This window comes from Ctenopharyngodon idella, chromosome 9 (assembly GCF_019924925.1).
Source record: "Ctenopharyngodon idella isolate HZGC_01 chromosome 9, HZGC01, whole genome shotgun sequence".
Taxonomy (NCBI): Eukaryota; Metazoa; Chordata; class Actinopteri; order Cypriniformes; family Xenocyprididae; genus Ctenopharyngodon; species Ctenopharyngodon idella.
In genome coordinates this window covers 28,472,510-28,488,610 of record NC_067228.1, presented here as the reverse complement: position 1 = coordinate 28,488,610, position 16,101 = coordinate 28,472,510, and the positions used below count along the sequence as shown (strand labels likewise).

The 16,101-nt window shown below is 37.6% G+C and overlaps 1 protein-coding gene and 1 long non-coding RNA gene across 2 annotated transcripts in view; one reads left to right on the top strand and one right to left on the bottom strand.

The window, feature by feature from the left end:
• Positions 1-966: 966 nt before the first annotated feature.
• On the top strand, positions 967-8,666 carry LOC127518317 (uncharacterized). Its single transcript, XR_007931533.1, has 2 exons — positions 967-1,174; positions 1,565-8,666. It is a non-coding gene; the product is annotated as an uncharacterized LOC127518317 (long non-coding RNA).
• Positions 8,667-9,111: 445 nt separating this feature from the next.
• Positions 9,112-16,101, bottom strand: part of vwa8 (von Willebrand factor A domain containing 8) — a 129,199-nt gene continuing 122,209 nt past the window's right edge. The window contains exon 45 of the mRNA XM_051904791.1: positions 9,112-15,754. Within this exon, the coding sequence (XP_051760751.1) occupies positions 15,646-15,754 (109 nt within the window). The 3' untranslated portion in view covers positions 9,112-15,645. The remainder of the gene's footprint in view (positions 15,755-16,101) is intronic.

The following is a 16,101-nucleotide window of genomic DNA, read 5'->3' as shown; positions in this document are numbered from 1 at the left end:
AAAACTACAAATAAAAAGATGGGATTTTACTGGACTTAGTTGAGAAAAAAAACTATTTATTGTAATATTTTCCTAATAACCTTGTGATCATCTTGTATTCATTGCTAATTTTGTGTTTAGAATGTTATTTTTGTAGATATTTTCTTGTTTATTTATTTTTACTTCCTTTTTAATTTCTTTTTGTGTCGAAGCCCTTGTTATATTGTTGAGTAAATTGACTGTAAAGTGATTGCCATCTTGTTATATTTTTGGTTTTCTTAATCTCTTCATAAACACTGGTTAAATGGTTTACCTGGTTTCACACCCTGTGGTTTTAGGGGGACCGTATACTTTAGTTTAGATTAGAACTGAGACATTTAGCATTAGGGACCCCCAGAAAATGGCCAAAGAAGAATATTCATGAAAGAAAAGACAGCACGAGGTGGGCAATAATCCAGAGGAAGGTGTGCTTAATAATAGTGTGTTTCTGATTATCATTGTTCTTTCTTTAAGTCACAGTTTTCCTATAAGTCGATATTGGCTAATTATGAAAAATACATACACCACTTCACGTTCCTGAATTGGTGGTGCATATGACTTCTGTTGCATTGTTAAACATTATGGCTCTCCATCTGTACTGTACTGAGGGCAACTGAGAATTCTGAATAATTGCCCTTACAGTTGTAGATTGCTTTATGAAAAGTTCTGAGATAATGTTTATTGTTAATGAGTTCCAAAGCTGTGCAGCAGTATCTATAAACTAAAAATAATACAATTCATTATCTATTTCATTAATAATTAATTAATTTGCCTTTTATTAACCTGATCATTCACATTATGTATTTTCGGTAACACTTTATTTTACAGTGTCATTGTTTCACATGCTACATTTAGTTACTGTAGTAATAACTATAAATTATGCATAATTACATGCAATTAACTCTAAACCAAACTCTCATCCTAATCCTAACCCTATACTAAGTATATGTAGTTAATTATTATTACTCAGTACTTAAATGTATAATTACACTGTAATACTGACACCTTAAAATAAAGTGTAACCGTATTTTCTTATACAGATACACACTTTATGCAGTGTAGGTACCTTGAATACAGCTGCGCCAGTACTGGCATTGGCACCCAGGCCGATTGTTGTGCCTGTACCCTGAGAGTATCTGCACTTTCAATACACCAGGTATGTTGAAATCTCATCTACATTGGGTCCACTCAAATCCTGGCCCTCCCAGTTCAGAGCAAATTTGCACACTATTCAACTAGCCTTGTTGGGAAAGAGAAGTGATGTAAGAGAATTTGGCTATGACATGTTTTTGAGCCAATAATGATGTACAGACACCTGCGAGAGAGGGTTTGCATGTAGTCCAAAATCAGTTTGTGACCATCTCTGCAGACATTCTTAGGGCACATCATGGCCTAGCAGGATTCCATGAAAGTTTGCATGTTGAGATGTACTGTAGGTTTTATTGTGTAAGTTAAATAAGTTACATGTTGTCTGTTGTACAACATTTTGTCCCGGTTGTTTATAGACTTTAGTGTTCAGAGTTTTTTTTCTCTTTCACTCCCTCAGGTTTGTTCAGAGTTCCAAAGGATCACTTGTGTGGACCTCAAAACAACATTTCACATGACCTCTTTTTTTTTTTTTGGCTTATATAAATTTGCTTTTAAAAAACAAGCAAATGTATTTCACAAAAATGGTTAACACACAAGTCCCACTTTACTTAACATGACACAGAATGTAAGAATATGACTAAAAAGTAAGAATATGACTAATACAGATGAATAAATAGTATATAAGGCTATTAAATAGCAGTCACATGATAGTTAATACAATAAAGTTAGTAAGGCATAAGCCACCACAGTCATTTAAAAATATACAAAAGAACACAAAATGTAAATAAAGTGGCATTTTGGGGTTATGGAAACAGTTGCCATGGTAAATACACAATGCTAACATGAACTGTTAAAACATCTGGAAACTGCTCCTGATGAATAGATGGAACATCATACCAGCATGCAAATCCTTCCCAGCTAACACACAACATACCAGACAATGTTATTGTTTAAGTTAAGGTATAAGTTTATGTAACAATATTTCTTGATACTAATTTTCAATAGCATTTTTTTGTTTACTCAACTTCAGACATTGAGTTCGACAGACAAAAAAATGTTGAATTGGCTCAACTTAAAAAGATTTGTTATAGAATAACAGTTTCCCCAGAAAACTAACAATGTTAACTCAACTAAACATTTTTTGTATCACAGACAACTTATTTTCAGTTAGTATAACTGTTAACTTATTTGCAAAAGTTGAGTAAACAAGAAAAAGCTAAGGGAAATTAGTTCTAAGATTTTTTGTTGTTGTTGTTGTACGGGCTTAACAATGTTTTACAGTGTGCATAATTAACTTTCTCCAGGGAGAAAGGCAATAATTTAGAGAAAAATGGTGGTGGTGACTGTGGGAACATCAGTTACTTCAACTGAAGGACATCAATTCAGTGGAAAAAAGGCCATCAAGACAGTATTATCCATGTGGAAAAGCTTTTCATCTAGAGAAGCAATTGCCTGTACAAAATCCACGGATTGTGTTCCTGCAAAACAAAACAACAGAAAAAAAACACAACACAAAATGTTTTTAAGATCACGAGAAACAAGTAAGTTTCTAACAAATACGTTTTTTAAACTTTTGATTCTATTGTACATAGTGTTGTTGGGTCAAAACAAAGCAACACATATTAAAAAACAAACAAACAAACAAAACAACAACAACACAAACAAGACATTTTTTAAGAACATGAGAAACACATAGTTTTCGAATAACTTTTGCCGAAACTTTTGACTTTGTTGTACATAGTTGGCTGTCGGGTCACCTGGGGTTCTTCTACAAAAACAAAACAAAAACTAACAAACAAACAAAAAACACAAAAACAAAACAAAAACTAAACGAAAAACAAAAGAACACAACAACAACAACAACAAAAAACTAAGCGAAAAGTTTTTAAGATCATGGTAAACAATTGTTTCTAACAAATAAGTTTGCCTAAACTTTTGACTCTGTTGTGCAGTGTATTGTCGGGCCACCTGTGGGTCTTCTACAAAAACAAAACAAAAACAAAAAAAAATGGGGTTCAAGCATTTTAAGGCCTTTAAGTACATGCGTAAATAGATTTTTTGTTTTATTTAGCAAGCCTATAACCATCTCAATCATACATGGAAAAGACTATTTACAGCAATACAGGGAATTTACCATAGGAAATATATGGTTTTTAAAGCTTTTTATCAGTTATCAAGGTTGAGCCAAAAACATACTATAGGTCTAGTTCACCAAAGTTGGTTTTTGAAATAATGCTCAAAATTCATTGGCCGATGGCGGACATGTTTTTCGAGATACCTTAATGTCCTCATAAACAATCATGGCACCTTGGACAAAGACACTGCATGCCAATTTTCAAGTCGATCGGACTAATGGTGAAGTAATTATAGCCATTTTTGTGTTTTTTTTGTTTTTGTCTGTTTTCACGCGACCACAGAATGAACTCTTACATAGGTGTCCTGAGTTTGGTGAAAATATCTCATTCCGTTCACAAGTTATAGCCATTTTCGTAAAAGTTGCTCCGGCCACTTCAAACGTTTTGGCGGCCCTTAGGGGAGAATGCTGATCCTTAGAAAATTTAACAATGACAATAGGGTTTCAGCGCTACGCACTTGAAACCCTAACGACAAAAGACAACAACTAAACAAAAACAAATCACAACAAAACAAAATGTTTTTAAGATCACGATAAACAATTATGTAACAAATATCAAATACGTTGGCCTAAGCGTTTTTTGCTAATTGTAAAGGGGTCTTCAACAGCACAAATCAAATTATGAAATGCCGAGTGACCATTCATTTGCATCAGGCAGCAGTGAAGCATCAGTGAAGCAGCTGTGGACAGAGCCTGGACTCTGTGCTGGGAAAATGAGAGGCGTGGGTCAGCGTGGGCCAGCTGGACACAGACACACACCCACAGGAACTGAATGTCCTGCTAAACTAATCAGCAACCCTCACACACTGTAAAGTACAACACATCCTCCAAACACAAGGCGTCACACCCATATGAGATAATCCAGTGACGAAAGAACACAAGAATGGAGAGAAGGAATCACTGAATAAGATGTCGAAATATAATATCTAGTCAAACATACTTTAAAGGGACAGTTCACCAAAAAATACAAATCAGTCATCATTTCCTCACACTCATGTCATTCCAAACATGTATGACCTTCTTTCTTCCATGGACACAAATGAGAAATTCTGGAGAAGCATTTTCATTCAACAATCTTTCGGGATTTCAATCTAAAGTAAATATTGACAGAATGTTAATTTTTGTGTAAACTACTCAAAAATTGAAAGAGTAAATAATGAATAAACATAAGGCTGATCAAATGTTGCTAAGAAGATTTAGAGTCCAAGTTAGACTCAGTCCAAGACATCTGCACATGTTTGCATCCCATGTGACACCAGCGCTTGTGGAAGTTGCAGTGTTTTGGCAGAGTAAAGCAGCAGTTGAGGGCTGGAATCTGCTTCCCCTCTCCAGCCTCTGCAGCGCTGATCTGAGAAACAAAAGAGAAGAAGATCCGGTGTCCGATCTTATCCATCATGCCCCATTGCCACACACTGAACCCTTGGCACCTTGTTGGTCTTGATGGATGAGGTCGGTCGGACCCTGAATATTCATATTCTCCTCTTTCACCCCCCACAGGGTCGAACAGGACAGATTAAGTCTTAAGACAGAGTGGAGTTGCATTCCTGCATGAACCGGATGACACAGTTTAAAATACTCACATTATCACATGAACTAATGACTCATTACTTTCAATGAAATTAGAAAATACTTGAGCAATAAGGTGTTTTATGATTGCTGCACTGATTGATCAGAATATGAAGCAAAGCAAAGAAATGTCAATGGCAGTCTAGTGCTGACAGGAAATATTTACTAAGGATAAAATGTATTTCAGAGGGTTTGTTCATAACAGACAGCTTAGATGGATACAAAAAGGCAGAATATTTTTACGTTCCTCAATCCTGCTGGCAGTTTCTGATGGATTAATTGGGTAGTAATGACAGCTCCATGTTAAAGCCCACACAGACACACACACAGACACACACACACACACACACACACACACACACACACACACACACACACACACACACACACCAGCAGGCTGTCGTAATCCTGACCCAACAGCCATGACAGATATAGTCAGCGCTGACACATCTCCTCTATCCCCAGACACCTGGTCTCCTATACTTTCTCATGGAAAACCCCCCTTCATGACCCTTTCCCAAGAATCCCTTATTGTCTGATAATGGAAAATTAGACAACAGCTGACAGACTGTTAAATAAATAAAGGCCTCTATACGAATAAAAGAACAGTTCATCCCAAAATTCCCAAAGATCTGTCATCATGTTGTTGCAAGTCTGGATGCTGTTGTGAGATTCTTTAAGCTGCTCTTTTCCATAAAACAAAAGTTCATAGCGACCATGGCACCATAAAATAGTCTATAACTCTTCTGAAGTCATAGGACAGCTTTTTTTTGTGAGGAAAACACTGAAATAGTCAATCATATTTTGTTCATGTTCAGATTTTAGAATGGTGTGGCACAATTTGAAGTTATTAATGTCAAATACCCACTGGTTTTGTGCTGTAACCAAATGCAGGTCTGAGTTTGGGAAAAGTCTGAAACGAGATTGAGATTTTCAGTGAATAAAATTTTAAATTTGGCCTGTTCATCAAGATAAAATACAAAAATCAATCATTGAGTGCTTTATGAGGTTTCTTGATTCTTCAAAAATCCTCCTTTTCCGTTCCATACACAAACAACAGCATACAGGTTTGGAACGACACAAAGTTGAATAAATAATGACAGAATTATCATGTTTGAGGCAACTTTCACTCAAATGAGCACACAGAACGCAGGCCCTAACCACACTGAGCATTCATAAAGGAAATATGTAACTAATATGCAGAACTAACCTGCAGTGCCATAGGCCTAAATATAACAACATAGAGCAAAGGATTATAGGTAACTCAGGGTACGTTTACACGACAATGATGTACTAAAAGCGGAAAAGTTTTACCTTTGTATTTTTCGCATACAGACGACAACGTTGTCAAAACGATCCCCGTTCACGCGGATCCGTGAAAACGACCAAAAATGCTGTATTATGCTGCCAGGCCAGTAGTTGGCGATGTCAATTTATAAAGAAATACTACGCACCTATAGACTGAACACGTAATATGCATGATGTTACCTCGTTTTCACAAATTCGCATTTTTGTGGTTTACATGCAGACGATAACGGTATCATTAACGGTATCGCACATTTTGAAACCCGTTTTCAAAAGTTTGTGTTTTCAGGCTGCCAAAATGCCGTTGTCGTGTAAATGAATGGCAAAAAAAAAAATGGTGTAGTGTAAACAGTCTCTCAGTGACACACCCAAAACTGAAGGTCATCTTCACAGAAATATCCACAGCAAAGCAAAAAAAAATTCAGGTGGGATCTGTTTGCAATTATGCAGAAATTACACCTTGAAGCACAACAAAAATCAACACAAGATCATTGGAAAAACATACCTCTACCTTCATTTTTGCAAAACTTCAAAAACATACCTACTTTACACACAATTCCCTGGATTTTCCCGCTGAAATTATCGTTTAATAATTTTACGTGGTTCCTTTCCCAATGCTATGTTATGACCTCAAAACACTTTTACCATAGTGCATGATTTGTAAATTGATACATTTTGATGTTTACATCACATAACCAGCTTCACATGTGGCTTTTCTGATGTAGTAAACTTGCTCGGTAGCTCACCTGATACAGCATTGCACTTGCGATGATATAAACGTGATTTTTATATCACGTTTGCTTTTGTTAACACTATCAGGTTTAATGTAGCTGCTTAATTTCAAATGCAATAGAGCATTAACCTTTTAGTGACACTCACCGAACATTTCATTTCTGAACTACCACGATAAATACAACAACCATAATAAAGTGTTGCCAGATTCATCTGTTTTGGATAAATCTGAATGTGCATTTCGCTTTGAAAGTCAAGCCACCTTTATTTATTTAGTTCTTTATACAATACAGATTGTTTCAAAGCAGCTTTACGGTGATCAACAGGAAAATAATGATTCAATGAAGCCAGCAGAATTCAGAGGTCAGTTCAGTGTTGCTTCAGTTCCATTCAAAAACTGTGTAAAGATCATCAATTATGAAATGAGTTTGATTCATCTAAAGCAGCTCTGCAGAAAATAGTGGTCATCATCCAACTCTCATCTCACTGTCAGAGCCCTAAAAAAAGCGTGAATTGTGCAAAAAGCAACGTAATATGCTGCCGAAATGTCGCCAAAGGCATGTTTTTCCAATGAGCCTGGGTTGACTCCCTTTTAAGTCGCTGAAAGCATAATCAAATTCTCGGAACTTTCTGCGGCTGCAGATTTCATGTGCTAATTAGCTGCTTCCTTTTTCTATCCCTATGTCCAGTATCAGCAGCATCAGGAAGCTTGTCAGCACAGACACATGTGAGCCAGGCTAGCCTCATCAAATACCGGCGAACAAAGGGAACAACACACTCACACACGTCCGTTTGTGTAAGAAGTTTATTAGCATACTCCCATTTAGTGTGCAAGTGCATCACAGAGTAACTGTAAATAGAAGACGGTGTTCATGCAGAGGTCACATAGCTCCAGTCATGAGCGTGTGATGAGTTCGATCATTGCACAACTACTGTATGAAACTGTGTCAACACAAATCTAGCACAAATCAGTCCACACCTTCTCCTCCCCCAGTTAATACTACATGAAAAACAGTGCCTGGAGGAAAAAAAATATAGTATGTACAACATTCATGAAGCAAATCCATTGTGCTTCAAAATAACTGTGTTCTGCAGGGAAAATGAAAGAACGAGAACCAGAGAGTGACATCACAAATGCTGTTAACACAGATTAAAAGGTGGTTATTTGAGGTGCAGGTGGGTGTTTTGACATCTGCTTGAGGAGTCTGAGGAACATGGAAGACTTTAGGACTTTATGTTATTGCCTGAACAAAAGCACTACACGGATAGCTCCATATCCCAGGAAAAAAAAACATTTACCGACAGCTTTCAGCATACTTCTGAGAAGTCTAGACGCTTTATCTTATCATTGTTTTACGCAGTAGGTCAAATGACACAAGCGGGTCAGCTGGAGGTGAATTTATAACGTTTAGCCGATCTTTCATTACACCAGCAGAACACTGCAGTCAATGGATGGACTTAAACACATAATGGAAATCATTAAAAACGGATGTTCCTATCAGTTTAAGCACTGATTTGATTGTGAGGATTCAGGATGGGGATAAGCATCAACTGTTTTGAACATAATAATAATAATAATAATAATAATAATAGCAATAATAGTGCATGAGCATCAAAGTAGCATATTAGAATGATTTCTGAAAGATCATAATATATGTTAAATTCAGCTTTGCCATCACAGGAATATATTACATTTTAAAATATGTTAAAATAGAAAACAGTTATTTTAAATTGTAATAATATTCCACAATATTTCCACAATATGTCTTTACTGTATTTTTAATCAAATAAATGCAGCTTTTGTGAGCAAAAGAGACTTTTTTTGAACGGTAGTAAAAATGGAGTTTTAAATGGAGTTGAGAGCACTATGGTAGCTGAAAGCATAGTTAAAATAGCTATACATATTTATTAAAACACAAAAATGAGGATGTGCAGAACTTTTTCCTGTCTTTGGAAATGGCTATAGTGTTTAAAGCGCAAGCACAATATCAGAGACAATATCTTCATTTCAAAAACCTAGTGTTGTGACAATTAATATTTTACCTGAGTAGGGTAAATATAAAGTACTTCTCATTGCTGGTTCAGCTGTTATTTCCATGCTAGATGTTAATTTGCGTAATAGTGCAAGAGAAAATGCTGACTGCTCTATCTGAGTGGACCAAAAGGACCAAAATAAAGTTTATGGGACACCAAAAACAAAGCAAGAATGTTAAAAAATGCAAAAAGTAAGCAGCAGGAGTTCATTTTACATGCACTCTACAGACTAATATAGATCTTCAATGTTTATTTGATCTGTTAACATGTATTCCTTACACCACATCAAAATCAAAAGATACCAGGAAGACAATAATATACATGTTCAGCAGCAATTAACAAGTCAAAGACTTAATTTATGACCTTCAATGGCTATAATTGTCGGTCATTACATTGTTTTTACAAGACATGTTGACAGTTTCACAATACAATTCATCTTTATGATTAGTAAATGAGGCCTGTGTGCGTGAATGAAGTGCGATGATTCATTTATTCAGTTACGCTGAAGTCTAAAGTAAGTGATGGCAGCACGCACTTTCAAGTGATGTACCTATGTGTGTGAACACGCATGTGTTCTGCCCTTCAAGGCACAGTGGATCCGCTCGGGCTCTGATCCAAAACCTAGTGAGCTGTGTTCTCAAACACCCTCAGCTAGGCGTTTTCAGTCAACTGTAACACTTTGGTGGACACACGGCCTTTAGGGGTTGTTCACCCAAAAATGAAAATTTGCTGTTAATTTACTCACCCTCAGGTCATCCAAGATGCATGTGTCTTTTTTTTCTTCATTAGAAATGTAGAGAAGATTTTTAGCTAAAACTATGGTCCTTGGTGATTCGTATAATGCAAGTCAATGGGTGCCATCACTTTGAGAGTCAAAAAAACATGTCCAGGCAAAACAAAATTAATACCCATGACTTCTGATGACACATTGAGGCCTTATGAAGTGAAATGATCGGTCTGTGCAAGAAACTGAACATTATTTACAACATTATTACCTGTAATCCACAGCCTCAGCAAACGGCAAGCACGTTCATGGCAGTCTGGAGTGACGCTGTGTTTGTTTACAACAGAGGAGGACGCGTGTGTTGTATTGTTCATCAAAATCGTACTTATCCTGGATGCTGCAACCTATATATGCATGATCTCAGTTGGAAAGATTCCCAATGTTTGAACTCCTGCGCATACGTCATTATGGGACAGGAAGCTCATGCTTCAAACTGTCGTGAATGTGCTCAAGACCGTTTGCTGAGGCTGTGGATTACAAGTTGTAAATAATGTTCAGATTCTTGCACAGACCAATCGTTTAGCTTCATAACACCTCAATGTATCATGAGGAGATGGATATTAATTTTGTTTTGCCTGTGTTTTTTGGCTCTCAAAGTAACGGTAGCCATTGACTTGCATTACATGAATCACCAAGGACCACGGTTTCAGCTAAAAATCTTCTTTACTGTTCTACTGAAGAAAAAAGACACCTACATATTGGATGGCCTGAGGGTAAGTAAATTAACAGCAGATCTTAATTTTTGGGCGAATTATCCCTTTAAGTAGGCAGCTCAGTAGGTTTTGGAACAGAGCATCAGTGTTTTCAGTAGGAACATTCTGTAGGACAATCTTGCTATATGTGAATAAAAGCCTAAATTAACTCTGTTCATCATATAAAGTGATCGAGGCTCCTCAAAAAATCTGGACTAAACCACTCAATTTATATGGATTCGTTTTTACGATGTCTTTATGAACTTTTTGAAGCATTAAAGTGTCAGTTGCGTAGGCGTCTAGAAATGTCTCAGATTTCATCACAAAGATCTTCATTTGTGTTCCGAAGATGAACAAAGGTCTTACGGGTTTGGAACAACATGAGGGTGAGTAATTATTGACAGAATTTTCATTTTTGGGTGAACTAACCCTTTAAGTAGGCAGCTCAGTAGGTTTTGGAACAGAGATTCAGTGTTTTCAGTAGAAACATTCTGTAGGACTGCTGGCTTTCCAAAGATCAACTCATCATGCTGGCCAGATTTTATAAATTACAGTCCCACTTTCTCCTCGGCAACATCTCAGGAGTGTGGCGTAACTGGAGCCAGGGGCTGGATTCCTCAGCTCCGTGTGAGAGGCAGGGTGGCAGCGCCGGGCGTCAGTGGGTCCAGGGGACAGGAAGGAAAAAGACTGTTGACATAGATGGAGCACTTGGAAAGCGTCTCAGAGAAGTTTGCGCAAGCAGTGAAGCGCGTGCAGTCAGGTGGACAACATTCCACACTCAGCACTGCTAACACGGGCCTGGTACAGAGCAGAGGTCAAATATGACAGGAAGTCCAGAAAAAAAACATGTCCCTCAAGATGACTCACAAACACAGGATGCACAGAAGGCTATACTTTTCTGCAGTAAATATATCCTCATCTTTGTGAGCTGAAAATGCAAACTTTATCTGTTCTTTTGACCTCTGGACCTGCTATTTCTGTGAGCTGTTGTTTTTCCTTTAAAGTTTCTCACAGCTCTGTGTCAGCGGAGCCGATTGTCAGGCCTGTCAGAGGTCCCGAATACATTTTCATTTGCACTCATTTGGTTAAAGAGTGATGAGTGTGTAATGGGATGGCTGAGGAATGTGGTGTGGAATTGCACTTGAGGTTCTGGTTTCTCAGGACAGAAAGAGATTTACGAGGAAGTTCTTGGGTGATGGGGTGGCGGTGGTGTGCGGCTGACTCTCTCTTTCTTTCGTTTCAGTCTCAGTCCCTACCATAAGTTACAGGATGTGTGCACTTTACAATGATGTGTTTAGAGGACACTTGGAAAATCCCAACAAACTTGAAGAAAGAGTGCCAATTCTTACACAATACAAGGCTCTTGGAAACAAAACAGGTTACACTCAGACACGCCTCATGTTCTATTAATACACTCTTGACCACAACAGCTGGGCAGTTTTAGTGATATAATTACACAACATTATGGTGTGTTACATAATGTTGTGAATAATATTTTGGATGTATTTTACATAACAATTTTTGAACCATATAATTTTACACTATTATATTTTGTCATTTGAAAATTGCATTATTTTAATGTGTTTAACTTGATTTTTTGAATATAATCAAAAGGCATTAATATACAATATATTACAGGGCTGTTGAATGCTCGAATCTGACTGGTTGATGAATGTTCTAAGGTGTGCAATTATTTTCAGGGAAACGCATGGCTAAAGCAGTTCTAGCAGGTCTTGATCGCATTACAGTTTCATATCACCTCACCAAATGATTTCAGTTATTTCCTTACAGCCTACAACAGCAAAAGAACCAAAACCCACAGCGACACTGACCAAGCAAATAAATATGGTAAACAATATGATAAAAATGGCAAAATATTTCCATGTTTCACTATTAGTAGAGACGCTGCTGCCAAACACACAGACTAACACACGCTTAATCTCTCTCTAATAACTGCATAATAGCTCTAAAATGCCTTTTGGAATTCGTAATGGAGGCAAGAGCGTTAGAACGCTACACACAAGAGCGTTTTAAAGACAAAAACCTGACAAATGTCTTAAATACAACATCTGAACAGTGTCTTGAGGTGTGGTAACCGTAGTATAAGCGGAATAATTGACTCCGGTCCATTAAATTATTAGAAAATAATGCACACCACTTCACACCGTGGCCACATTATCACCTCGGGTGTGCATTTTATTCAAATAGTTCAATGTCCCGTTGTCAATTATTAGTGCTAGCTATATTGCCCAGCACTGTTAAATGCACAATCAAACCAATGCACTCAACTCAGTCTTAACATAGCATGGATAGCAATTTAGGCATATGCGTGATTATGTTAAAAGCTCATAGAATATGTTAAAACAACAGACTGCCAAACTGAAAATACAATCTAATTTTCCATAACACTTTATGTACATTTGTGCAAATATTGTAGACTCATACAGTTCAGTCCTGATGCAGCACACAATTGTGAATTATGACTGTGGATTTGCATGCAGTATAGTCCATACACAAAGACTGTGATGAAATCTCTCACTCATTTTTCAGAAAAAGAAGGCCCATTTTGGGTTAATAACAGACCAAAACCAGAGGATCCACATAGAAACCGTCCAGGTCACAAAAAATTATTTTGAAAACATAAAATTTTGCTTACATTTTTTTAGTTTAGTTTTTTTTTAAACAAAACAACAACAACAAAAAAACTAAAAATGAAATAACTAAAATAAAAATTGTTTTAATTAAAAAAGGGTTTTTTAATTAACAGTATTTTTTTTATTCTTAAGCATATCCCCCCAAATTCTCACCAACACTTTATTTATACATTTACATTTACTTTTGAGTTTTTTTTTTTTTTTTTTTTTAATTCACAGGTGCTTCCCGTTTTGCTAAAATATTGCTAAAATATATTTTTTTTAAATCAGCATGCATGAATGTCAGTTATGCTTTATGTGTGTATGTACACAGATCAGGCATAACATTATGAGCACTGACAGGTGAAGTGAATAACACTGATTATCTCTTCATCACGGCACCTGTTAGTGGCTGGGATATATTAGGCAGCAAGTGAACATTTTGTCCTCAAAGTTGATGTGTTAGAAGCAGGAAAAATGGGCAAGCGTAAGGATTTGAGCGAGTTTGACAAGGGCCAAATTGTGATGGCTAGATGACTAGGGAGAGCGTTTTCACATTTGGCTCCTAAACTCTGGAATAGCCTTCCTGATAATGTTCGGGGCTCAGACTCGCTCACCCAGTTTAAATCTAGATTAAAGACGCATCTCTTTACCCAAGCATTCACATAATGAATCTCATATCAGATCAATTGCACATGACTATCTTTGCTTAATTTTATGAACAGCAGCTATGCTAATTATTCTCCATTTGCTTTTCCGTTTTACCTCGGGACGGGTGTCCCGAGGTGACTAGAGAGTACATCAGTTTCAGTTTGAATCCAGCCTCTTAAGAAGACCTCAGATGACCAACACTTTTGAAGAGACAGCGCCAACTCCTGCGAGGACTTCAGAAGATGCAACATCTGGATCAACACGCACATTCGCAAATTTCTATATATCCTAATTATTGTTAATATGTAATTCATTTTTCCAGGAGCTCTTTGCTTCTACCTTCAATTAAATTGCTAACAGTGATTGTAAATTAATTGCCTAAATTATTACATTATTAGCTAACTGCATTCTCCAAATTGTAATGTTGACATGCATTCTCTGTAAAGCTGCTTTGAAACGATATGTATTGTGAAAAGCGCTATACAAATAAATGTGAATTGAATTGAATTGAATGACTGGGTCAAAGCATCTCCAAAACTGCAGCTCTTGTGGGGTGTTCCTGGTCTGCAGTGGTCAGTATCTATCAAAAGTGGTCCAAGGAAGGAACAGTGGTGAACCGGCGGCAGGGTCATGGGCGGCCAAGGCTCATTGACGCACGTGGGGAGTGAAGGCTGGCCCGTGTGGTCAGATCCAACAGACGAGCTACTGTAGCTCAAATTCAAGAAGCTAATGCTGGTTCTGATAGAAAGGTGTCAGAATACACAGTGCATCACAGTTTGTTGTGTATGGAGCTGCATAGCTGCAGACCAGTCAGGGTGCCCATGCTGACCCCTGTCCACCGCCGAAAGCGCCAACAGTGGGCACGTGAGCATCAGAACTGGACCACGGAGCAATGGAAGAAGGTGGCCTTGTCTGATGAATCACGTTTTCTTTTACATCACATGGATGACCACTGTGCGTGGCTTACCTGGGGAACACATGGCACCAGGATGCACTATGGGAAGAAGGCAAGTGTATTGCTTTGTGCAATGTTCTGCTGGGAAACCTTGGGTCCTGACATCCATGTGGATGTTACTTTGACACGTACCACCTACCTAAGCATTGTGGCAGACCATGTACACCCTTTCATGGAAACGGTATTCCCTGGTGGCTGTGGCCTCTTTTAGCAGGATAATGGCCCTGCCACAAAGCAAAAAATGGGATGTGCTGAGCAAACAAGTCCGATCCATGGAGGCCCCACCTCACAACTTACAGGACTTAAAGGATCTGCTGCGAACATCTTGGTGCCAGTACCACAGCACACCTTCAGGGGTCTAGTGGAGTCCATGCCTCGACAGGTCAGGGCTGTTTTGGTAGCAAAAGGGGGACCAACACAATATTATGAAGGTGGTCATAATGTTATGCCTGATCGGCGTATGTATGTATTTTCACTGTTTTTATGTGACATTTTATATGTTAATAATAAATTATATATGTTGTAATAAATGTAATTACATTTATTGTCAATGGGGATTATCATTCCTATCATTTAAAATGTTTCTGTATTAAAAATATATTGTAATACAATTATTTTTTTAAATCAGCATACATGAACATCCATAATGTTTTACTGTATTTATTTATTTATGTTTACTGTTTTTTGCAATTAATTTTTTTCTCATTTGGAATTTTGAATTTTTTTATTAAATTGAATATATTGTAATACAATTATTTTTTTATTATTTTTGATAATCATCATACATGAACTTCAGTAATGAATGTCAGTACAACATAATATCATCTTCTAACATATTAAAATTTTATTACACTAATAGAATTAATGGTAATGAAAATTTGGGGAGAAAATGTGCATAGTATAAATAAAAAAATTGTATAATGCCTTATTTCTTATTTCTGTAACCCTGACATGTTTTCATGAGATTGGACCTGTTACACCTGGACGCAGAGATCACTGCGTGTCATCAGTGACGGGGCAGGTTTGGTGCGATTCACCCAACTACTGTTCTCTTAGGCACTGGACAGCATGGTGGATGTGAAAATCTGCTGAAGGATTTGAGGGATCTGCTTGGTGTCCATAGCGACAAAAGATCGTCCGGCCGGCAGAGTCCTCTGGAGCCTGGATGTCGGAGAGAAAGAGAAAAGAGCCCCCCACATCAAACATTAGCAATGCAAATGAGCTTTTCCTATTCCTCCATAGGAGGGACAATGGCTGTCATTCATGGAGGGGCTTTGATAAGATACAGGGTCTTGGGAAAAGCCTGTTGGTTAAGAGGGACTGAAAGCAAAGTGCCGCCCATGTCCTTTCACTTAGCTGCTGCCCCTCCCTCCTCACTAATCATTCATTACTGTCATTTAGTCCCTTTAAAAAGAAGGCGGCACATGTTCAGAGAGGACTGCTCTTTAAATCACGGAGGCCATGAAAGGACAGCCTATATGGGACATGTCCGACCACCACGGTGGCGC